The sequence below is a fragment of the Notothenia rossii genome (assembly GCF_949606895.1).
Source record: "Notothenia rossii genome assembly, chromosome: 5".
Classification (NCBI taxonomy): Eukaryota; Metazoa; Chordata; class Actinopteri; order Perciformes; family Nototheniidae; genus Notothenia; species Notothenia rossii.
In genome coordinates, this window is record NC_136903.1 from 1,766,908 (window position 1) to 1,791,132 (window position 24,225).

The following is a 24,225-nucleotide window of genomic DNA, read 5'->3' on the forward strand; positions in this document are numbered from 1 at the left end:
TGTGTGTGTGTGTGTGTGTGTGTGTGTGTGTGTGTGTGTGTGTGTGTGTGTGTGTGTGTGTGTGTGTGTGTGTGTGTGTGTGTGTGTGTGTGTGTGTGTGTGTGTGTGTGTGTGTGTGTGTGTGTGTGTGTGTGTGTGTGTGTGTGTGTGTGTGTGTGTGTGTGTGTGTGTGTGTGTGTGTGTGTGTGTGTGTGTGTGTGTGTGTGTGTGTGTGTGTGTGTGTGTGTGTGTGAATGACTCGTAGTATGTAAAGAGCTGATAAAGAGATATATAAGAACAGTCATTGGACCATCTTTTAAGATAATCTAATTGGTCGATTGCATTGAGCACATTCTTGCTCCTCAGATAATTAAACATTGTATATGAGACCCTCCTACATTTATCTTTAGCACTATCCTCAGGAAACTCTTGGCGTGTTGTGAGTAAGCCTCCAAAATAAGCTTATTCAACATGAGATGGATCTAGCTCTTTTGGGTTGCAGTGAAAAAAGGTTTTCCAATCCCTGCTCTGATGAACTCTGGTTATCAGTGAGACTCGTCATCCACTCCCCGTCCTTTTTTTAATGCTAAATTGTTTCTTAAAAATACTTGTTTTTATTGTCCTTATATATTTATGTTGTACCTACCTCGCATCTTATTTTTCCTAGATTGTTTATGTTCGCACCACCAGACACCAAAGTAAATTCCTTGTATGTGTAAACGTACCTGGCAGTAAACTTGATTCTGATGAACCCTGGTTATCGCGCAGCCCTTCAGCATCACCGGCTATCTTCCCTTTTCGGGACTGAAACTACTTTGTCCTGGTTTTTCCTGGTCCATTTGTCTCCCTCCCCCTCCCCCTCCCCCTCCCCCTCCCCCAAACGAGCCGATACTTGCTGAGCTGTTCCTCGGTGGTGTCTCCGCAGGGTCACACGTTCTTGCTGACCTACTCACTACCTGCCTCTAATGGGTCATATTTTAGCTCCTGTGGCGGTGACAAATGGCCGCGCTCTAAAAGGTCTGTCCGGGCTGCTGAAACTCGCTTGATCTACGACGGAGTCTCGCTGATGAATGCCTCCCATCAGTTTGCGCGTGAGGCCGATTCATCACCTCGCTCAGGTTGGTGTTGGCAAATCCATATTGGATTTTTAATGAAAGGGAATATAATGCAATTCAAAGTCAATGCCTGGGATGCTCTTCACACACACACACACACACACACACACACACACACACACACACACACACACACACACACACACACACACACACACACACACACACACACACTTTGAAATTGAATTGCATTTCCCTAACAGTGTTGGCGGGTCGCTGCCGTAATTGAGTTTGTCTAAAGCAGACCTCACACCTCCGCTGCCGTTTGATTGGGACGAGATTTATGAGCCTCATCCATACAAATTTTTTTTTTTGCATCTCAAAGAAAATGGTTTGTTTTCTGTGGCAATGCACATATTTCAAAAGGCTTTTGTTGTCCACATTTAACGAGAAAAGATTGAAGGTATTAGACACCACACAGGTTTAATGAAAAATGTATTTGTTCATAAAATTGTTTACATTACAGTCGGTTTAATTGTACACAAGACTAACAAGGTTTTTTCTTTTTTTTTCTTCTGCTATAACAAATCTTCGCTTGGCACCGTTTAATGAAACACAGCAAAGAAAGAGCTTTTTGCAGACATAAAAGCCGTCCCGACAAAGTATGTTAAACAGTTCCTCTGCTGTGCTTTACTCCAGCTGCACTGCATCGATGACAAGGAGCCATGTAGATTATAGTCAAGATATCTGCCTGATTACGCTTGTTATATCGACACAGGTTGGAAATACAAAATAGTCTCTGCTTTTAAGCAATTTATGTAAATATCAATACATTTCCTCCGATGCCACCAAGCTGAGATCCAGTGCAAAATGTCCCATCAAAAGTCCTGAAGAGAGCCCATAAATGACATGGTCCCGAATGTCCCGAATGTCCCGTGTCAATCGCTCTTCGTTTTCCACTTAATCCCAAAGTGCTTTTAAAGACAAGGACATTTTCTTACATGTCCGGTAAGTCTATTGCGGTGGCCCTCACCTTGATCCCAGAACAGGATTCCAGGAAAGAGGAAGAAGAAGAGGGTTGAGTGCTGGGAATAAGCAGCGCTTCATCTGGATCTGCGATCAGTTTCCTGTAAAACATTTGGCTGTACAGAGACGTATAAATCAAGGAGCAAGCCACGGCAACCACGATGAAAAACACGGCACAAGAAGCCATCACCAGACCGTCCCAGTTCTCCGTCTTCCTCGTTGGGAACGCTGCCTCCTTCGTGGTGACGTTTACACAATCCCTGCTGTATCCAGGCTGCACTTCCACACAAACCTGGTAACACGTGGAAGGCTTCAACTGTTTGATGCGGTAATCTCTGACATCGGCAGGAAGTCTGGCTGTGAACGGCATCACACTGTCGGCTAAAACAGACCATTTTAGTTGCGATACCAAACCCCCTGTGCTCTCCCAGGAAACCCTAACAGAGTGAGACTGCACCGATGTGATAAAGACGTGGACAGGTTGGTTCAAAAGCTCTGCGATGGATCCGTCTACCGAAACCATCACCGATTTCAGGTCTGCCCCCACGAGGTTGTGGGCGACGCAGGTGTACGATCCGGCTTCCTGCTCCGTGGCATCGTAGAGGTCAAAGGTTCCCTCGGGGTGCATGTAGTATTTATCGGACGCACTTCCAGGTAGGACCTTGTCACCCTTTGGCGTCACCCAGAAGATCTCAGGCTCCGGTTCTCCAAATGCCCGGCAGTGCAGCGACACTTTACTCCCTTTAGAGACTTCCACGTGATCCGGGATGCTCTTCGTTGATATCAGAGGGAGGCAGATCTCCGTCATCTCCCTGAAATGCACCTTTCGGACGTGCTGGCCTTGGTACTCCGGAGGCTCCACGCAGAACAGGGAGTCGGGCTCCATGAATCGAACGGTGGTCCGGTTCATGTTGACCCAACGAATGACACAGTCGCATCGGATGGGGTTGCTGTGCAAACTGACCTCCCGCAGATTTGGGAGGGATTCAACCGTGCTTCGATGGATCGCGCTCAGAGCGTTGCTGTTCAGCATCAAGGTCTCCAGCCTGGGGAGTTTGTGGAAAGCTGTGGGGTGTATGTAGGACAGACGGGGATTGTTGGTGGCCTCGATTTTCGTCAACTCTGGCAGGTTGTTCAGCGCGAAACTGTCGATGGACACGAGCTCGGGCATGCTGTTGATGCCCAGCTCCTTGAGATGCATCATGTCCATGAAGTCTCCTCTTTGGATCCTCTCAATCGGGTTTTTATTCAAATCCAGAAACTTTAAGTTCTTGACTTTAGTCAGCGCCGCTCTGGGGACACAATTGAGCAAATTGTCAAAGAAGGAGATGCTCTCCAAATTGTCAAGTCCAACCAGAGCGTTATCGGGCATTCCAGTCAAATTCATCTTGGCGAGCACGAGGCTTCGGAGGTTCGCCAGGGGTTTGAAGTTCAGGTCAGACAGCCGAATGATGGGGTTCTCTCCCAGCATCAGGATCTCAAGGTGGGGGAGATACTGGAACCACTGGTTGTTTACACTCGTCAGGCGATTGGAATTGAGATGGAGCCTCAGCAGCCGGCTCAGACCCTGGAAAGCTCCGGGGGCGATGGAGAAAATCAGGTTGTGGTTGATGTAAAACTCCTGGAGATTGGGCCAGGAAGAGAGGCAGCCGTCAGAAAGCTCCTGGATCCAATTCTCCTCCATGTGGAGTGACAGCAGCCGGGGGAGGGAGCCCAGGCTAACATCACTCACTGAGGAAATGTTATTCTGAGACAAGTCGATTTCAGAGATATTGGCCAAGTAATCCAAAGTTGTCTCCACGTTAACGATGTTGTTTGTCTGCAGCAGCAGCACCTGTGTTTCCGAGGGGAGCTTCTCCGGCAGCGCCAAGAGACCCAAGTCATTACAGTCCACCGTGGCAGCCTCGGTGTAAACAGAGCTGGGTGAGAACCAGGGTCGTATCTCACATCGACAAAACGCCGGGCAATGAGCAGCCCCCTCTGAGGCCAGAACAAAAGACAGCTCCGCCAGCAAACAAGCCACAAATGCCGAGTCCTTCATCTTGGCCCCGTATCCCCTCCCGTCAGTAATTGGCCCGTATGGAGTCAACTGTTAGCACTTTGAGCTTCACCAATAAAGGCTCATTTGTTACTGCAGCAAGACAAAGTGGATTTCTTGCTGACGCTCGGTCCCCGGAAAGCTTTTGGCCCTGTCGTCTTCCAGCTCTTGGCAAAAGGAGAGGCAACCTTTCGTCATGAACGCTGCAATATGTCAAGGTCGACGTGTCCTTCAGGGAGCGTCGCTGTGCAGCAGAGGGTTTGAGCGATGCTGTGGCTCCGGACTGATCACTCCGTCTTCCATCATTATTATCCTCCGTCGCTGTCTCCGGTGTCACTTTCCATCTGTGGAGACAAGAGAGGAAAAAGACCAATATAACAGCGTGACTGAGAGCGACGTAGGCATGTTGACATTTAGGAGTATTGAGACTTGTTGAGCCTTTTCAGCCTCATTTCATTTGATCGTTTCCCTCGCACCCTGGAATGCTAACGTATGGTTTACCTGACCTTCTTTATATAATGTGACAGGTATGAAAGCAGAAACAAAAGGCTGAAGGGCGAAAGAACACTCTGATGTTTTTCACAATAAAAGCATCCTGGAAATAGAAGGAGCTCGATGTTAAGATTAGAGAGGACTTTATTCATCCAGAAGGGAATCGTTGTGCCAGAGTTACAAAGACACAATACACACAGCAGCATGAGGACGAACTAACATTGCAGTAAAAAGAGCAATTAAATATCTCCAGGAAACAAAGACGGTGACATCATTAATGTAAATATCAACAGTATTTAGTGGTGCCCCCGCGTGGTAATGAACCGAGCCCTCCTGCTGTGAAGCACCTGTGCACACTTCACACAAAACAGCAACAGCTGATGCTCACAACCTCGAGGAGTTTTGCACATCCACCAAAAATATCCGAGCTGGCCGCAGGTTCTTTCTGAGCGACGTCCCAGGTTGCGTTTTGCATAATTCATGAGGCACTGAATCAATGTTGTTGGTACAGGTGACGGGGCGACAGCACGTATCGATGTTTTGATTCATTTGTGACCTTGAGTGCAGAAGCCACCGCCAGAGTGCGCGACAGTAGATGAAGCTGTCGGGAAGATGCGCCACAGCCAGATGAGCACGAGCTCTGACACTCCATGCATAATGTGTGTGTGTGTGTGTGTGTGTGTGTGTGTGTGTGTGTGTGTGTGTGTGTGTGTGTGTGTGTGTGTGTGTGTGTGTGTGTGTGTGTGTGTGTGTGTGTGTGTGTGTGTGTGTGTGTGTGTGTGTGTGTGTGTGTGTGTGTGTGTGTGTGTGTGTGTGTGTGTGTGTGTGTGTGTGTGTGTGTGTGTGTGTGTGTGTGTGTATAAACACTCTTTATTGAGTCTATTAAATATTAACACGAGACACAGACCGACGCACAACAACGTCGTCTTTTATCCATCCGTGTAAAATACATCCTCGAGTCACTTTTTTCATTTGGCACCCGAGCTTTGAGATTGAAAGTGTCTGAATCGTCAAAATGACTCCCTCCCCCGAGGCTTTATTGGCACGACTAAGACAGTGTTACCGAAGTGCTTGTAAAGGGTGATAGTTAAAGTTAATAAATAAACATTATGTTAAGATTAAGTGCAAAAACAACATCCACTCCCTCCTCCTCCTCTCTCTCTCTCTCTCTCTCTCTCTCTCTCTCTCTCTCTCTCTCTGCAGCCATCTGTGTGTGAACCACAGTTTAATGCAAGCTGCTACGTGACCACAGCTCCACAACAAACTCAAATGCATCCAGTCGATATATAATCAGATAGTTTGTTTTGTATTCCTTCACGTGTCCTCATCGCCAATTATTCTCTCGCTCGTGTTTTGTTTTCTCCATCTCCTGCGCCCCCGAGGACGCTAACGCTGCGTAGAAAAGCTTCTCCAGCCAGGCGGAAACAGCCTGTTTGTGTACAGTATAGCGTCCACAACAACAACAACAACAACAACAACAACTGACGTGCTAATGAAGCGTGCTGGTCTGGATGTTAAATGGAGCGTCTAACAGTGGAGGCTTTCTCTCTGGAGACGTCGCTAATTCAATTTCTCCTGTTTATTTCCACGATGCACGCACACTCATTTCCCTCGTACTACTTAACACTAAGAGGCTGCAGTGACTTCATTCTGTTCACACACACACACACACACACACACACACACACACACACACACACACACACCTACACACCTACACACCTACACACCTACACACCTACACACCTACACACACACACACACACACACACACACACAGACAGACAGACACACAGACAGACACACAGACAGACAGACAGACAGACAGACAGACAGACAGACAGACAGACAGACAGACAGACAGACAGACAGACAGACAGACAGACAGACAGACAGACAGACAGACAGACAGACAGACAGACAGACAGACAGACAGACAGACAGACACAGTTGGAGGTAATAGAGATCTGAGTGGTGGCTAGCTTTCATTATGCTCAGAATAAAGAGTGATGTTGGATAGAGTCTGAAGTCTCTTTAGGTTATGAGTGTTTTTTTAAGACTTAAAAGCCTCATTGAAGTAGAAAGTAGACGAGCTCCAGATTGGTGTCTGAATATCGGGATAAGAGCGTCTGTAAGGGACACATGTAGGATAACTGGCAGCACTGGTTCAGATGCAGAACAGCAGGAGAGACGACAGGATTTTCTCTTGTGTTCAATTCATGCAACGTTATTTTATTTCTACGACTAAATAAGAACCGTTGGTAATGAGCAGTCAGCCAGAGCCTGAGTAGTGTGTATTGATCTACAGAATAATAGTATTCTACGTTTCGTTTAGTATTTTTAATGCAAATATGAAGTGTTTCTACATTTTTGTATTTGAAATCAAATGCATGTGAAAACTGGACATGAAAAACATCAGCTTGGACTTTAAGGAACTGGCAAAGACAGGTTTTGAGTCATTTCTGATATTTTACATGTCCATTTATTCTAAACATCACCAACTAAGCCAAGGTAGAAATGTAAAGAAGATGTTGATATTTCGTCAACATGCAACCAAAGAGAGTGTGTATAGTTTACGTATTGACCAATCACTGGTTCATATCAAAGCACTGGTATCTGATCGTCTTTAACGAACTCTGTCTGACCTCTAGAGATGAAAAAACTAAAAATTCTCTCATCAGAAGAAATAACAGAAGCAACCGTCTGCAAGCATAGATGGGAGTAACACATGCGTCACTTCCTGACGAATTACCTCCCCGACCTTCTGGGGGGAAACCATGTTGGTGTCATTTGATCGGCGGTACATTTTCTGCTATCGCTTAAAGAAAATTAAGAAAACCATGCTTTTTAATCTACAAGAAACCAAGTTATGATTGTCAGAAACAAAAACTATTAACACATGTCACTAGAGATCAATGATCTGCGTAGATTTATAGTTGATTTGAAATCAATAGGGAACACATACGACACTTCCTGGAGAGAAATTATAGCCCCGCCCACTTTAGGCGGGAAATAATGCATTAGAGCGAAGCGGGAAATAATAGTGTCTTCATGTCTTAAAGCTGCTGAGTCAGATATTGCACCTCAAACAACAAATACATCCAGATTTAGTGTCAGCCTGCTTCCGTCCTCCAGCAGACCCGACATCCATCCCATATGTATTTTAACTAAACTATAAATCTACGCAGATCATCGATCTCCAATGACATAGTCAATAGTCTGCCTGTCTGACCATCGTCATTGGGCTTCTTGAAGATTGAAAAAAGCTTGGTTTTCTTAATTATTCGATGTCATTGCCTTTCAACTTCAGAATCTGTATTTACCACCAATCAAAGGACAGCCAATGTTTTCCCCCAAAAAGTGGGCGGGGCCCTGATTTCACCCGGAAGTGACGCATGTGTTACTCCCATCTATAGCATATCTCTGCAATGTCCTAATTGACCAATCAGCATCGAGGATTTAAAAATGGTATTAAAGCATTGCTATGGTGGTTCCTCTTTTTGTGGACATATGTCTTTGACCCAGTCAGAAGTCAAAACTGGATTTAACAAATCAGCTCTTCTTATTCTCACCATGTGACCCTTAAAGGGGGCTCTGGATTTTACCGTGGGATTAACTTTCCCCCCCGACTCTACACAGAGAGAGAGATCATTCTGTTGTTGATAGGAGTATTTAGTGATGCATTATACGACCTGCAGATCGACCGGAGCGCTTCTTTATAAGTGCTGAGTATTAAAAGCTGCCCAAAATGTAAAATATGAATGTGTCTCTGCAGCAGAGAGGGCAGGCTGCCTCCTAATGTGGCAGACGTCTCAGAAAGTAGTCCCTCTGCACCATGTTTTATTCAAAAGCTCAGTGATACACAGCGCCCGTCAATCTGCACGACTTCACAGCTGATATTCATGCTGTCACTTTAACTGAGGGATCACCAGGAGGAACACGTCCGGGGATCAAAACACTAACGAGGATATTAAATAAACAGTTCTTGAGAAGCAGCGGTGGAAAAAGTATTCAGATCCTTTACTTAGAATAAAAATGCTTACTGTAAAAATACCCCATTTCAAGTAAAAGTACTGCAACTACAAGAGCCGCTTTCACACCAAGTGCTTTGCCGCACTTAGTGCCAGCTCTTAGTACCCAGCACTTAGTACCCAGCTCTTAGTTCCCCTATGTAACTAAGTACAGATCGCGTTCACACCGGAATAAGTTCCCTGAGGGAAGTTTAGGCAAATGAAGCCGCTGACGTCACTTCTTCTTCTTCTTCTTCTGCTTTGGGTTTACTGGCAGGCCGCAAACAACTTCACGGCGTATACTGCCACCCGAAGTCCCCGGAGTTGAAGAAGGCTTCAGTAGAAGCTGCTGGGACTCCAAGCAGCTTCTACTGAAGCCTTCCGAGTAAATCTCCAGAACGCCGACACCTCCTCATCTCCACCGCTCCCATGTTTTCTTTTGTGTTGCCATAAATGAGTCTCTCTCCGTTGGTGCGCGGGGCTAATGCTAATGTTAATAATGCTAATGCCAGCGATACAATGGCGGCTTCACAAAACTTTTCAGAGTTTTACGGGCCGTGGTTTGCAATCCGCCCAGCCAATAGAAATTGGTTCTGCCCAGGAGATGTGGTGCGTTGGTGTGAACGCAAAATTCCAGGCACTAATGGAACCAAACGGGAAAAGTACTCCGGTGTGAACGCGCCTATTGGTATTCAACCCTTATGTCATCCCAGTTTGACTATTTATAAAACATATAGTATAAATAATCACCCAAATCTGTACAACACCTTTTAAGGACAGATTTATTCCTACTTATTACCACGAATTTGACTCTTCGTTTTTAAATGTTTGGTAAAAAGACGTAATTTACACAAAATGAAGCCGAATTTCTAAGTTAAAAAAGGATGAACTGAATGATTTTACTAAATTGACCCCAGATGCTATACATTTAAATAAAACCCAAAAGCATAATGTTTTTTTTCTCATGGAAAACATTGAATACAAGCAAACGTGTTATTTTTCTGGCACAAACATAAAAGAAACCTTAATATGGATATAAAAACATTTGGGAACGAGTCAAATTTGACCCAAGGACAACAGGAAGTACAGTAAGAAAAATGTACTTGAAGTATTAGGGGTCAAAGTTATCATTGCAGAAAAAACTCAAAATATATATTTAGCTATTTTAAAGCAGAAGCACCAAATCTTACCTTTTTAGAAACTTCTGAGCAAAATTGAGGCCAATGAATGTTCTGTTACCCATCCATGCTTTTACTTTCTACACCAAATAATCATATTTTAAAAGTGTTGTGTAAGTTTTGTGTGAGAAGATTTGAATGAATAAAGTAAATACATCTGTAAAATAAATGTAGTGTAGTAAAAAGTACAAAATCTGCTTCTAAAAGGTAGACGTTGAAATGAAAATACTCAGATGTGTACTTGAGTAAATAAGTGTTTAAATGTTCACTTTAATATGATTTAAAATAGAAAAGCGAGCAGCTACCTCCATTGGATAAGCAAGATTTCAGAAAGAGACTTTTCTTTAAAGCTAAATAACTTTGAAATATCCCAAATATTGAGTTTGGAGAAAAGCCACAGCTCAGTTTTAAACTCCACTGTAATCACCGCACGTGTTCCTGCACATATTTATTAGAACCCAACCTGAGTCAGCTCTGCGTCCATTAGAAGGACTCTGAGGAAAGGAGGTGAGACTCGTCTCTCTGTCTTTCTCCTGACGGAACATGTTGATCCTGAGCTACAGAAAGAGAGAAAGAGGTTCTGATTAAAAACTAAATAAAGAACAGAGAGGAACATTTCCTCAGTGCAGCTGCAGCTCAGCGTGAGAGGAATTAAGAGGAGAGGAATGACGTCAAAGCATTTCATATCTACACACACACACACACACGCACGCACGCACGCACGCACGCACGCACGCACGCACGCACGCACGCACGCACGCACGCACGCAGACAGACAGACAGACAGACAGACAGACAGACAGACAGACAGACAGACAGACAGACAGACAGACAGACAGACAGACAGACAGACAGACAGACAGACAGACAGACAGACAGACAGGCACACGCATACACACAGAGAGAGACCCAGTATGTAGTGTCTCTACTTTAAAGAGTCCTCTCCTGCTGATGTTCAGGTGTATATCAGTATGTAGTGTCTCTACTTTAAAGAGTCCTCTCCTGCTGATGTTCAGGTGTATATCAGTATGTAGTGTCTCTACTTTAAAGAGTCCTCTCCTGCTGATGTTCAGGTGTATATCAGTATGTAGTGTCTCTACTTTAAAGAGTCCTCTCCTGCTGATGTTCAGGTGTTTATCAGTATGTAGTGTCTCTACTTTAAAGAGTCCTCTCCTGCTGATGTTCAGGTGTATATCAGTATGTAGTGTCTCTACTTTAAAGAGTCCTCTCCTGCTGATGTTCAGGTGGATATCAGTATGTAGTGTCTCTACTTTAAAGAGTCCTCTCCTGCTGATGTTCAGGTGTATATCAGTATGTAGTGTCTCTACTTTAAAGAGTCCTCTCCTGCTGATGTTCAGGTGTATATCAGTATGTAGAGTCTCTACTTTAAAGAGTCCTCTCCTGCTGATGTTCAGGTGTATATCAGTATGTAGTCTCTCTACTTTAAAGAGTCCTCTCCTGCTGATGTGCAGGTGTATATCAGTATGTAGTGTCTCTACTTTAAAGAGTCCTCTCCTGCTGATGTGCAGGTGTATATCAGTATGTAGTGTCTCCGTGCTTTAATGTTCAAAAACCTCTTTATTGTTCTCATACTGTCTGTGCTGCAGCACCTCTTCTCACCCTCTGTCTGAAACCAGAGCCCAGCCTGCTCTGATTGGTTAGCTGGCCGGCTCTGTTGTGATTGGTCAACCGCTTAGAGATGTCCCCTTTGTTAGAGCGCCAGCCAATAGGAGCGTGAGTGTTCCAGAAAGTCTGTTTGTCTTCGTCTCTCTGTTTTGCTTTCGTCTCGTCTCTCTGTTTGTCTTTGTCTCTCTGTTTGTCTTCGTCTCGTCTCTCTTTTTTTCTTTGTCTCGTCTCTCTGTTTGTCCTTGTCTCTCTGTTTGTCTTCGTCTCGTCTCTCTGTTTGTCTTTGTCTCTCTGTTTGTCTTCGTCTCGTCTCTCTGTTTGTCTTTGTCTCGTCTCTCTGTTTGTCTTCGTCTCTCTGTTTGTCTTCGTCTCGTCTCTCTGTTTGTCTTCGTCTCTCTGTTTGTCTTCGTCTCGTCTCTCTGTTTGTCTTCGTCTCTCTGTTTGTCTTCGTCTCTCTGTTTGTCTTCGTCTCGTCTCTCTGTTTGTCTTCATCTCGTCTCTCTGTTTGTCCTCGTCTCTCTGTTTGTCTTCGTCTCTCTGTTTGTCTTCATCTTGTCTCTCTGTTTGTCTTCATCTCGTCTCTCTGTTTGTCTTCGTCTCGTCTCTCTGTTTGTCTTCATCTTGTCTCTCTGTTTGTCTTCATCTCGTCTCTCTGTTTGTCTTCGTCTCGTCTCTCTGTTTGTCTTCGTCTCTCTGTTTGTCTTCATCTTGTCTCTCTGTTTGTCTTCGTCTCGTCTCTCTGTTTGTCTTCATCTTGTCTCTCTGTTTGTCCTCGTCTCGTCTCTCTGTTTGTCCTCGTGTCGTCTCTCTGTTTGTCTTCGTCTCTCTGTTTGTCTTCGTCTCTCTGTTTGTCTTCGTCTTCGTCGCTCTGTTTGTCTTCGTCTCTCTGTTTGTCTTCATCTTGTCTCTCTGTTTGTCTTCGTCTCGTCTCTCTGTTTGTCCTCGTCTCTCTGTTTGTCTTCGTCTCGTCTCTCTGTTTGTCTTCGTCTCGTCTCTCTGTTTGTCTTCGTCTCGTCTCTCTGTTTGTCCTCGTCTCTCTGTTTGTCTTCGTCTCGTCTCTCTGTTTGTCTTCGTCTCGTCTCTCTGTTTGTCTTAATCTCGTCTCTCTGTTTGTCTTCGTCTTGTCTCTCTGTTTGTCTTTGTCTCTCTGTTTGTCTTCGTCTCGTCTCTCTGTTTGTCTTCGTCTCGTCTCTCTGTTTGTCTTCGTCTCGTCTCTCTGTTTGTCTTCGTCTCGTCTCTCTGTTTGTCTTCGTCTCGTCTCTCTGTTTGTCCTCGTCTCGTCTCTCTGTTTGTCTTCGTCTCGTCTCTCTGTTTGTCCTCGTCTCGTCTCTCTGTTTGTCTTCGTCTCGTCTCTCTGTTTGTCTTCATCTCGTCTCTCTGTTTGTCTTCGTCTTGTCTCTCTGTTTGTCTTCGTCTCGTCTCTCTGTTTGTCTTCGTCTTGTCTCTCTGTTTGTCTTCGTCTCGTCTCTCGTCTCTCTGTCTCATCTTTGTGTACAGTCCATCTGCTCACTGGAAGCAGTTAGGAAACACATTTTAAAAAGTTCTTTGTGCAACTTCAAAGTTTGACTTAATGTATTGATTTGCTGCCATGTGATTGGCTGATTAGATATTAACGAGCAGTTGAGCAGGTGTACCTAATGATACTCTTTAGATACTCATCATTCATACCAGCATGTTGAACTCATGAACAATGGCTTGCTAACCAGTCGAGTGAAAAAGGACCATATTGGCCTCTAAATGATAGCAGTATGAAGTAGAAGGAAATGGAAATGCTCAAGTATCTTAAGTAGGTACAGTACTTGATCAGATATACTTCATTAAATCTTATTTAGAGGAAAGTGAGGTACTTGTAAATGTGAATTATGTTGCACCGCTGCGTAAAGGTGAACTCTGCTTTAAGGTCTGTGACTAAAAGAGGAAACGAGCTAAAAACTGTGAAGTGTTAAACGTGACAAAAGGGATTAGCTTTTCACCCCTTGGATCCATACAAACATATTATATGAAATAATTTGATTGAGTACAATCATTAACAGCTGGAGGTGCGGCACAAATCACTTCCTGCCTCTGATTGATTTCCCTGTGTCATTAGCATGACGCTGGACAATGTCGCTAAAACATGGAGATAAAATCAACATTTCCTCACTTAATCCTTCCTCCATTGATTTACCATTAAACCGCTTCCATATGACACACACACACACACACACACACACACACACACACACACACACACACACACACACACACACACACAGACACACACACACACACTCCTTGTTAGCATTGCAGCATTAGCATTCAGACCTAGCCTCCACATCCCACGAGACGCACATTAATCTGCAGCCCAGCTAATTTTAATTACCTTCACACACATTTACAGTACACATAGGGTGTTAACACGCACACACACACACACACACACACACACACACACACACACACACACACACATACACATACACATACACATACACATACACACATACACATACACCCTTACAGAACACACACAGTTTAACGGCGTGACCTCTCTGCGTGTGTCGCTCTATAAATGTTAAGATCTGCTTTCACCTGTGTGTTCAGTGTGTGTTTTATATACACTCTGACACACGGAGCTTCATTTTAGGCCAATTTCAGATAGGGCACTTCAATTTAAAAGTATTTAGATATACGAATGTTGGGCTATAAAGGAACTACAGCACGGTCACATGACTTCACGTCACCACCGCTAAGCTAAAGGAGGCTAATGTTGGGCTATAAAGGAACTACAGCACGGTCACATGACTTCACGTCACCACCGCTAAGCTAAAGGAGGCTAATGTTGGGCTATAAAGGAACTACAGCAAGGTCACATGACTTCACGTCACCACCGCTAAGCTAAAGGTGGCTAATGTTGGGCTATAAAGGAACTACATCACGGTCACATGACTTCACGTCACCACCGCTAAGCTAAAGGCGGCTAATGTTGGGCTATAAAGGAACTACAGCACGGTCACATGACTTCACGTCACCACCGCTAAGCTAAAGGAGGCTAATGTTAGACACTTGTTAGCAACGCTGTTTTTCAATTCACCAGTGGGGTATTTACTGACGTATGTGATGTTGTAGAATAAAAATCTCTTCAGCTTGTGTTAACCACAGACCTTATTTCAGGTTAACAGTCAAAAATACATTCAAACAACCATTGACTTCCAGCCCAGGGGACAGGAAGTGATGAAATGCTGACTCATTTCCGATCTTAGAACTCATTCCTTCTCTATAACATAAACATGGACATTAAAAGTTAGCTCGTTTATTTGTACGTTTACTCAATAGTAAGCAGTGGCTCAGTCAGTAGGGGCTTGGACTGTGAGCCGTAGGGTCACTGGTTCAAGTCCCCGACCCGACCTAAAATATGGAATATGGACTGCTACTTGGAGAGGTCCCAGTTCAACTCCTGCCCTGCCGTGGTGCCCTTGAGCAAAGCACCGGACATCCCCCTTCCCCCCCTCACTCCCATTGCTCCCCGGGCGCTGTACAATAGCTGCCCACTGCTCCTAGTGCTACACTCCTGGTGCTACGATGGGTTAAAAGCAGAGAGCACATTTCACTCTGTGTGTGCTCTGCATGTGAGACCATTACTGAGGGTTTCATCCCTCCCTTTCTATCTGACTACTTTTCCTGTTCTTGATCATCAACATCACCAACAACAGATGTTGCCCTATTTTTCATCGATGGCAGTTTATATTTTCCATCTAAATGTCTTTAGACTTTAAACCGAGTTGCTGTATTGGTGCTGTTTGATTATTGCAGCAGGATTTAGGTGATTCTGTTATCATGGTACTTCTGTGATGTCTCTATTTCTGCCTCTGGCCTTTGAAGCGTCCAACAGATACATCAGTCTGGCTTTGAATTGAATTTCTAGGGTCTAGACTCTAAAGTAATTAAAAACAAACACCAGAATGTTTAAAAAGAACTCTTAAAACAGATTAGAGTGGATTAACACCGCAAGCTGTTGTTGAGCATTATCCATCATATTGATGTCTGTGACTTGATTCAAAAGTCACACCATGCAGAGACACAGTTTACAGTTAAGGTCTAAATCCATTTCTGAGCACTCCCATAATAATATGAAGCCACGCATAAATCATAATGTATCTGACAAATGTTTTTTATATCAACATTTATTACAAACTATATTTGTTTTTCAAGATATTCTCCCTCAAGCATTCGATGAAGAAACAAAGGAATATTGCTGTTTTGAAATGAAATCATATGTTCAGGTGTATATCAGTATGTAGTGTCTCTACTTTAATATTTAATATATGGTCCTTTTATCGATGCATTTACATATCCAGGTTGGGTTCAATCTATACCATGCAGTGAAGTAGAAATATAGAGTAGGGAAAAATAGAAATACTCAATTAAAGTGCAAGAACCACAAAACGTTAGCGTCTCCTTCAGCGTTCCTGCTTCTTGTTGACCTCCATTACAGTGGATTTCTTTTGGCTGCACGTCTGTGAAACTCTTTAGTTGAGCTACAGGAAAATAGGCTTTTTAGTGGCAGGATTGATCTGTTCAGATTAATATCTACTTTTGTGACAGCATTTTGGATCAACTCAAAGAGACGTGATGGCACCGCCTGATGATAAGGAACTACATGAATCCAGCCTTGGAGTAATAAATGCATGGACTAGTTGTTCTGCATCGTTTTGAGGTAGGATGTACCTGATTGTTGCAATGTTATGTAGATACAAGAAGACAGTCTTTTCCATCACAGTTTAGTAGCTGGGGCAGTAACTATAGTAACGCAGTGTAGGCGGAGCCGTGACGTCATCTTCAATGTGAACCACAAAACCAACATCAGCCGTTAGCCGTTAGCTGTTAGCACTCAGAGCTCAGAGCTCCTCATATCTGTTCAGAACAGAAGTGAAACAAGTCCAAACCACAGACTGTCTGTGTCATGGAGAATACAGGCGCTGGTTTATTTATGTCTGTAGGCCGTTGTTGTGAGTGTGGACGGTCGGAGCATTTACAACGTTAGCTTAGCCAAGCTCCATTCAGAAAACACGCATTTTAAAAGGTGTTTGGTCAAAGCCTTAATTCATGGTTTTTACTATCCGGTATCAGTATGTTGTTACTTCAGCTTCATTTAGAAACATGTATTACAATTAAATCACGGTCAAATATGTTCATCTTGTTGTAGTTGTAGCCCCCTCACTAGTTTAGCATATTCAGCCAGGTTGTTGGCCCGGTAAGAACCTGGATTTTGGAGGGCCAGAAAAACTGTGAAAAAGTACCCGTTAGCCGGAACCACCCCTCGTGGAAACGCAACAAAAAATGGGTGTATAAAAAAAAACATCGTCTTTACGTGTGTCATTGTGAGTATCCAGAGAAAAGGTCATTATGAATTAGCTCTATAAGTGATGTTGGGAGTCTCTGTCATTCCCTCAAGAGAAACAAATAAATGATTCTTAAGCAAGCTTGTCTTTTGTTATATTTACTAAAGTTATAAAGAAACACAATTGAATCTATCTCAAATGGAAGCCTCAGAGCCACAAGTGGATAACGTTCTGACCCGTCCCAACACACATGAGAAACAAAGGAAAACCAATCCTATCCACAAATCCTCTTAGACGTTATCGAACCATTCCCACCGTTAAACCATAAAGCCTCCAGTCTTTATCCTTTTTCAAATCCACCTTTCACCCCTCTGGAAACTCCATTTGAAACATCTGTCTTTGTTTCACACGTAGGACTGAAGTAACTATCTAACAGAGTATTCGGCAATCAGAAAGAAGGCATGATATATATTGTTGTGTCAAATGTTCATATAATCATTTAAATAACAGATGATGATTAGACTCTGATGCCTTTCACTCGTTTCAATTGTATTTGTAGTCTTGTATGAGTTTGAGACGTGTGTTTAGGATTTACATTTCAGGAGGCAAAGGAAGTAAAAGGTGGATTTACAGATGGTTACAGACGAGGGTTAGATGGTTTGATGGTTAGATGACGGGAGGGTTAGATGGTTAGATGACGGGATGGAGGAGCAGTTGTTTCCTCATGAATACACAGAGAGACTGAAAGCAGAACTTCTCTCTCCTCTGAGGGTGAAGTTGCTCGTCTCCTGCATCTGAGATCGAGTTAAAGTGTATATTGACTTTCCTTATTACTTTATTAAATATAACAAACTTTGTCCATGAATCATTCATCAGTTTCTCTTTAGGGAATTAGGACTTCCTCCACGTATATGTAATGTATGAGAGAACATGTTGAGAGGGAACTGTTCAAAAACCACCCATACAAACAGCTTCACCACATCAAAAGGTTTTGACCTGTGGAATAACTAATGATGTTACTCTCAGGGTTCTTACGGTCATTCAAAACCTGGAGAAGTCATGGAAACTCAAAATGCAAATTCCAGGCCCTGGAAAACAATATTTTTCCCAAAGTTTTGGAAAAGTTATGGAAATGTAACTAAAGTTGCATCAAATATAATTTATATTTTATCTAATCGCCGAAATAGTAATAATGATGATAAATACTGTATCGTGTAATGAAAGGTGAAATGGCTTTTAAGTGAGGAGGTGTTTCGCTGGTGAGAGGTTTGAGTTGCTTTAGTGTGTAGCAGCTAGTAAGCCTTTGATTTGTGTCAGATAGGAACAGCATGTTTCAGACCTTATTTTCCTGTTCCATCTTCAAATAAACCATTTTCAGTGGTACGCTGAGAGAGTCATGTTTCTGGTCACGGTCCTGGAGAAGTCATTGATTGGTGAAAAGGTGTATGAACCCTGAACTTTATCTAAACTAAAACTATTACTTAGAAACCCAACCCTGAATGGTTCTGAGCAGGACCGGTGAACTCATGCCTGTTGTTAGTTTTTTGGTTGTTTTGTACAAAATAAATTATTTGTTTAAAACAACGAATCAAATATCACGGATGCTGACCAGAAAAGATTCTTCTGGAACTCTTTTGAACATGACCGAAACTTTTTTGTTTCTAACTTGTTCAATACATCGACTAATAAAAAAAAATATATAAATGATTATATGTTAAATTGAGAGGACAAGATGCGTGTTGAAGGGAGAAAGAGAGACGCTCCCTCCCTTCTTACTTGAGCCCCGTTTAGCCGGGTCGGGATTTCAATATTAAAGACGCGTTTAGTGAACTGCTGTTAATGATGATAGAGGAAGGTTCTGGTCGATTAGGCAGGAAGTGATGTCGCCCTGCAGCCAATCCTGTGACCTGCACATCTCAAGATTCAATTCAAGATTCACGGCTTTTATTCTCATGTGTAGATATATCAATGAAAAGCTTAGGTCGCAGGCTCCTCCCACAGAGCCACACAATAACACATACACTAGTGCAAGTAAATACAAATAGAATAGAGATAGTGCAAGAAGAGTCCATACACAAGTAATCTGATATATTAGATTTGTAAGTTGCAAACAGATGAATGTTATGGATGTTCTTGCAGATTGCAGGTGTTTAGCAGTCTTATGGCCCGTGGGGTGAAACTGTCTCTGAGTCTGGTGGTTTGAGTCCTGATCCAAAGTGACTCATGTCGTCTCCGTCACTCTGAAACCTGAAGCTCAAACGCCGTCACCTCGTTAGCGTCTTCTCAGGGAACACGTCGCATATTAATGTGTTTTAAAGCGAAGTCGCATTTTCCTGAATCTCATGACACACACACACACACACACACACACACACACACACACACACACACACACACACACACACACACACACACACTCATGGGGAAAAAATAACCGCTTCATCAGGTCTGCCTTTCTGTGACTTCAGGGGATGAACCTGTGGAGTGACGCTGACGAGACTCAAACACCTCTCGAACAAAACATTGAAAGGAAAAATGCCTGAACCAACGGAGCGGTTTGTCATGTTTGGACACATGTACAAAAAAAAAAACCTGCAACGAAAAAAAAAGAAACTCTCAGCCAGCCCTGTTTTCTTATTCCTCTCAGCTGTCAGAACCGCAGGCTGATCCGACACAGCTCAAGGACTACCGCAGTCCTCCCAACACACACACACACACACACACACACACACACACACACACACACACACACACACACACACACACACACACACAGTCAGACACACAGTCAGACAGCCATGAAAACACTCACCAGTAGAATCCATCACGTCCCATGCAGCAGATATTCAGCAGGTATTCCTGGCATGGCTGCAGCAGCACTGAGAGTGTGTGTTTGTTTGGGAGCGTGTGTGTGTGTCTCTGTGTGTGTGTGTGTGTGTGTGTGTGTGTGTGTGTGTGTGTGTGTGTGTGTGTGTGTGTGTGTGTGTGTGTGTGTGTGTGTGTGTGTGTGTGTGTGTGTGTGTGTGTGTGTGTGTGTGTGTGTGTGTGTGTGTGTGTGTGTGTGTGTGTGTGTGTGTGTGTGTGTGTGTGTGTGTGTCTGGTTGAGAGTGTGTGTGTGTTTAGTTTAAGGCGTGCAGCGCTGCATGTTAACCAGCAGCAGCAGATATTTTCCTGTTTTCCTCGAGTATCTCCAAGAACCAACGTCTCCTCTCTCTTCCTCTCGACAGCGACAGAAAGAGGAGGGAGGCAAAGAGACACCGGTGGAGAGAGAGAGGGAGAGGGAGGATTAGAGCGAGCGAGGAAGGGTGAGAGAGGGAGGGAGAGAGAGAATTAAAAGTAGAGGAGGGAGAGACACTGAGAGTGAATGATAGGTTGTGTTTGTCGTTCCTCCATCCTGCCTCTCCTCTGCTGTTGGAGAGGAGATCATCCATCACTCTATTACACACACACACACACACACACACACACACACACACACACACACACACACACACACACACACACACACACACACACACACACACACACACACACACACACACACGTTGATACGTACCAGCTCCCCAGAGACCGGCCAATAAGTGTTAAGCTCTGCAGCTGTAGGGTGAATCCGATTGGCTTAGCAAGCTGTCAATCAGTCCGTCACAATCCCCCCTTTATCCCCTCGGCAACGGAGAGGAGAAGGAGAGGAGGAAGATGAGGAAAGAGTAGAAAAGGAGAAGACAAAGCTCCAGATTGGTGGAATGAATCTAAACCAAACTCAAAATAATTGTCAAAACAAAGAGACCATAGTTGCGGTTTTGAGTTCATAATTAGGTCTCAATGCAAAGTAAAAATACACTGTGAGTTCTGCATGGTGCTCTCTTAACCATGAAAGGTTGACCCTCCTTCTCTTATAACGTTTTTCCTGATGTTGTTTGTGTTTACGCCAAAGCAAATTCCTGATATGTCTAAACCCCGTTCTGATTCAGACTGAACAAACGAAAGTCTTGGCTATCTAACGGAAGTCATGCGACGGATGAACACAGCACTAAAGGAGTTGGTTATAAACATGCTAACCACGCTAAATACAGCCCTAGCAGAGCAGCTTGTGGTGATGGAGAGCTATCATGAACCACAGATAGATACAAAATCATCAACTCAAAAGTGATCGAGGAAGGTTTTTGTCCCTGGATTTTACAATTGTTTATGATTCAAGTGACTCATTACATAAATGACTGGAAAGCTGTGGTTAATACAAACTGAAGAGATTTTAATGTTTTGTCCTGAGACTTAAAATATGTCAGTAAATAGCCCACTGGTGAATTTAAAAACGGTGTCTGAATGAGACGACTACACGTCATCACGCCCAACATTTGCCGCCTTTTAGCTTAGCGGTGGTGACGTGAAGTCATGTGACCGTGCTGTAGTTCCTTTATAGCCCAACATTAGCCTCCTTTAGCTTAGCGGTGGTGACGTGAAGTCATGTGACCGTGCTGTAGTTCCTTTATAGCCCAACATTAGCCACCTTTAGCTTAGCGGTGGTGACGTGAAGTCATGTGACCGTGCTGTAGTTCCTTTATAGCCCAACATTAGCCACCTTTAGCTTAGCGGTGGTGACGTGAAGTCATGTGACCGTGCTGTAGTTCCTTTATAGCCCAACATTAGCCACCTTTAGCTTAGTGGTGGTGACGTGAAGTCATGTGACCGTGCTGTAGTTCCTTTATAGCCCAACGTTAGCCTCCTTTAGCTTAGTGGTGGTGACGTGAAGTCATGTGACCGTGCTGTAGTTCCTTTATAGCCCAACATTAGCCGCCTTTAGCTTAGTGGTGGTGATGTGAAGTAATGTCACCGTGCTGTAGTTCGTCTATAGCCCAACGTTAGCCTCCTTTAGCTTAGTGGTGGTGACGTGAAGTCATGTGACCGTGCTGTAGTTCCTTTATAGCCCAACGTTAGCCTCCTTTAGCTTAGTGGTGGTGACGTGAAGTCATGTGACCGTGCTGTAGTTCCTTTATAGCCCAACATTAGCCTCCTTTAGCTTAGCGGTGGTGACGTGAAGTCATGTGACCGTGCTGTAGTTCCTTTATAGCCCAACATTAGCCGCCTTTAGCTTAGTGGTGGTGATGTGAAGTAATGTCACCGTGCTGTAGTTCGTCTATAGCCCAACATTAGCCATATTTAGCTTAGCGGTGGTGACTTGAAGTCATGTGACCGTGCTGTAGTTCCTTTATAGCCCAACGTTAGCCACATTTAGCTTAGCGGTGGTGACGTGAAGTCATGTGACCGTGCTGTAGTTCCTTTATAGCCCAACATTAGCCTCCTTTAGCTTAGCGGTGGTGACGTGAAGTCATGTGACCGTGCTGTAGTTCCTTTATAGCCCAACATTAGCCACCTTTAGCTTAGCGGTGGTGACGTGAAGTCATGTGACCGTGCTGTAGTTCCTTTATAGCCCAACATTAGCCTCCTTTAGCTTAGCGGTGGTGACGTGAAGTCATGTGACCGTGCTGTAGTTCCTTTATAGCCCAACATTAGCCTCCTTTAGCTTAGCGGTGGTGACGTGAAGTCATGTGACCGTGCTGTAGTTCCTTTATAGCCCAACGTTAGCCACATTTAGCTTAGCGGTGGTGACGTGAAGTCATGTGACCGTGCTGTAGTTCGTCTATAGCCCAACATTAGCCTCCTTTAGCTTAGCGGTGGTGACTTGAAGTCATGTGACCGTGCTGTAGTTCCTTTATAGCCCAACGTTAGCCACATTTAGCTTAGCGGTGGTGACGTGAAGTCATGTGACCGTGCTGTAGTTCCTTTATAGCCCAACATTAGCCACCTTTAGCTTAGCGGTGGTGACGTGAAGTCATGTGACCGTGCTGTAGTTCCTTTATAGCCCAACATTAGCCTCCTTTAGCTTAGCGGTGGTGACGTGAAGTCATGTGACCGTGCTGTAGTTCCTTTATAGCCCAACATTAGCCGCCTTTAGCTTAGTGGTGGTGATGTGAAGTAATGTCACCGTGCTGTAGTTCGTCTATAGCCAAACATTAGCCATATTTAGCTTAGCGGTGGTGACTTGAAGTCATGTGACCGTGCTGTAGTTCCTTTATAGCCCAACGTTAGCCACATTTAGCTTAGCGGTGGTGACGTGAAGTCATGTGACCGTGCTGTAGTTCCTTTATAGCCCAACATTAGCCACCTTTAGCTTAGCGGTGGTGATGTGAAGTCATGTGACCGTGCTGTAGTTCCTTTATAGCCCAACATTAGCCTCCTTTACCTTAGCGGTGGTGACGTGAAGTCATGTGACCGTGCTGTAGTTCCTTTATAGCCCAACATTAGCCACCTTTAGCTTAGCGGTGGTGACGTGAAGTCATGTGACCGTGCTGTAGTTCCTTTATAGCCCAACATTAGCCACCTTTAGCTTAGTGGTGGTGACGTGAAGTCATGTGACCGTGCTGTAGTTCCTTTATAGCCCAACATTAGCCGCCTTTAGCTTAGTGGTGGTGACGTGAAGTCATGTGACCGTGCTGTAGTTCCTTTATAGCCCAACATTAGCCGCCTTTAGCTTAGTGGTGGTGATGTGAAGTAATGTCACCGTGCTGTAGTTCGTCTATAGCCCAACATTAGCCATATTTAGCTTAGCGGTGGTGACTTGAAGTCATGTGACCGTGCTGTAGTTCCTTTATAGCCCAACGTTAGCCACATTTAGCTTAGCGGTGGTGACGTGAAGTCATGTGACCGTGCTGTAGTTCCTTTATAGCCCAACATTAGCCACCTTTAGCTTAGCGGTGGTGACGTGAAGTCATGTGACCGTGCTGTAGTTCCTTTATAGCCCAACATTAGCCTCCTTTAGCTTAGCGGTGGTGACGTGAAGTCATGTGACCGTGCTGTAGTTCCTTTATAGCCCAACATTAGCCTCCTTTAGCTTAGCGGTGGTGACGTGAAGTCATGTCACCGTGCTGTAGTTCGTCTATAGCCCAACATTAGCCATATTTAGCTTAGCGGTGGTGACTTGAAGTCATGTGACCGTGCTGTAGTTCCTTTATAGCCCAACGTTAGCCACATTTAGCTTAGCGGTGGTGACGTGAAGTCATGTGACCGTGCTGTAGTTCCTTTATAGCCCAACATTAGCCACCTTTAGCTTAGCGGTGGTGACGTGAAGTCATGTGACCGTGCTGTAGTTCCTTTATAGCCCAACATTAGCCTCCTTTAGCTTAGCGGTGGTGACGTGAAGTCATGTGACCGTGCTGTAGTTCCTTTATAGCCCAACATTAGCCTCCTTTAGCTTAGCGGTGGTGATCTGAAGTCATGTGACCGTGCTGTAGTTCGTCTATAGCCCAACATTAGCCTCCTTTAGCTTAGCGGTGGTGACGTGAAGTCATGTGACCGTGCTGTAGTTCCTTTATAGCCCAACATTAGCCACCTTTAGCTTAGCGGTGGTGACGTGAAGTCATGTGACCGTTCTGTAGTTTTTTCCTGACATATGAATAATTTGCATGTAATCAACTTTAATGTCTTCCCGATGCTCAGAATAAC

General features: G+C 44.2%; 2 protein-coding genes across 3 annotated transcripts in view; one reads left to right on the forward strand and one right to left on the reverse strand.

Moving 5' to 3' along the window:
* The window catches only part of immp2l (inner mitochondrial membrane peptidase subunit 2), a 110,729-nt gene that overhangs the window by 65,663 nt on the left and 20,841 nt on the right, over nucleotides 1-24,225 (forward strand). The window lies entirely within an intron of this gene.
* On the reverse strand, nucleotides 1,961-20,130 carry LOC307040809 (leucine-rich repeat neuronal protein 3-like). 2 transcript variants are annotated; one of them, XM_079683929.1, is made up of 3 exons: nucleotides 19,538-20,130; nucleotides 10,242-10,335; nucleotides 1,961-4,442 (listed from the first exon to the last, which is right to left on the reverse strand). In XM_079683929.1, the coding sequence occupies exon 3, from the start codon at nucleotides 4,099-4,101 to the stop codon at nucleotides 2,032-2,034; it is 2,070 nt and encodes a 689-aa protein (XP_079540055.1). In that variant the 5' UTR covers nucleotides 4,102-4,442; nucleotides 10,242-10,335; nucleotides 19,538-20,130; the 3' UTR covers nucleotides 1,961-2,031. The 2 variants fall into 2 exon arrangements, with proteins under 2 accessions (XP_079540055.1, XP_079540054.1); XM_079683928.1 differs by lacking the exon at nucleotides 10,242-10,335.

Coding starts and splice junctions, on each gene's coding strand:
- LOC307040809 (XM_079683928.1), bottom strand. CDS start 4,101: ATGAAGGACTCGGCATTTGTGGCTTGTTTGCTGGCGGAGCTGTCTTTT.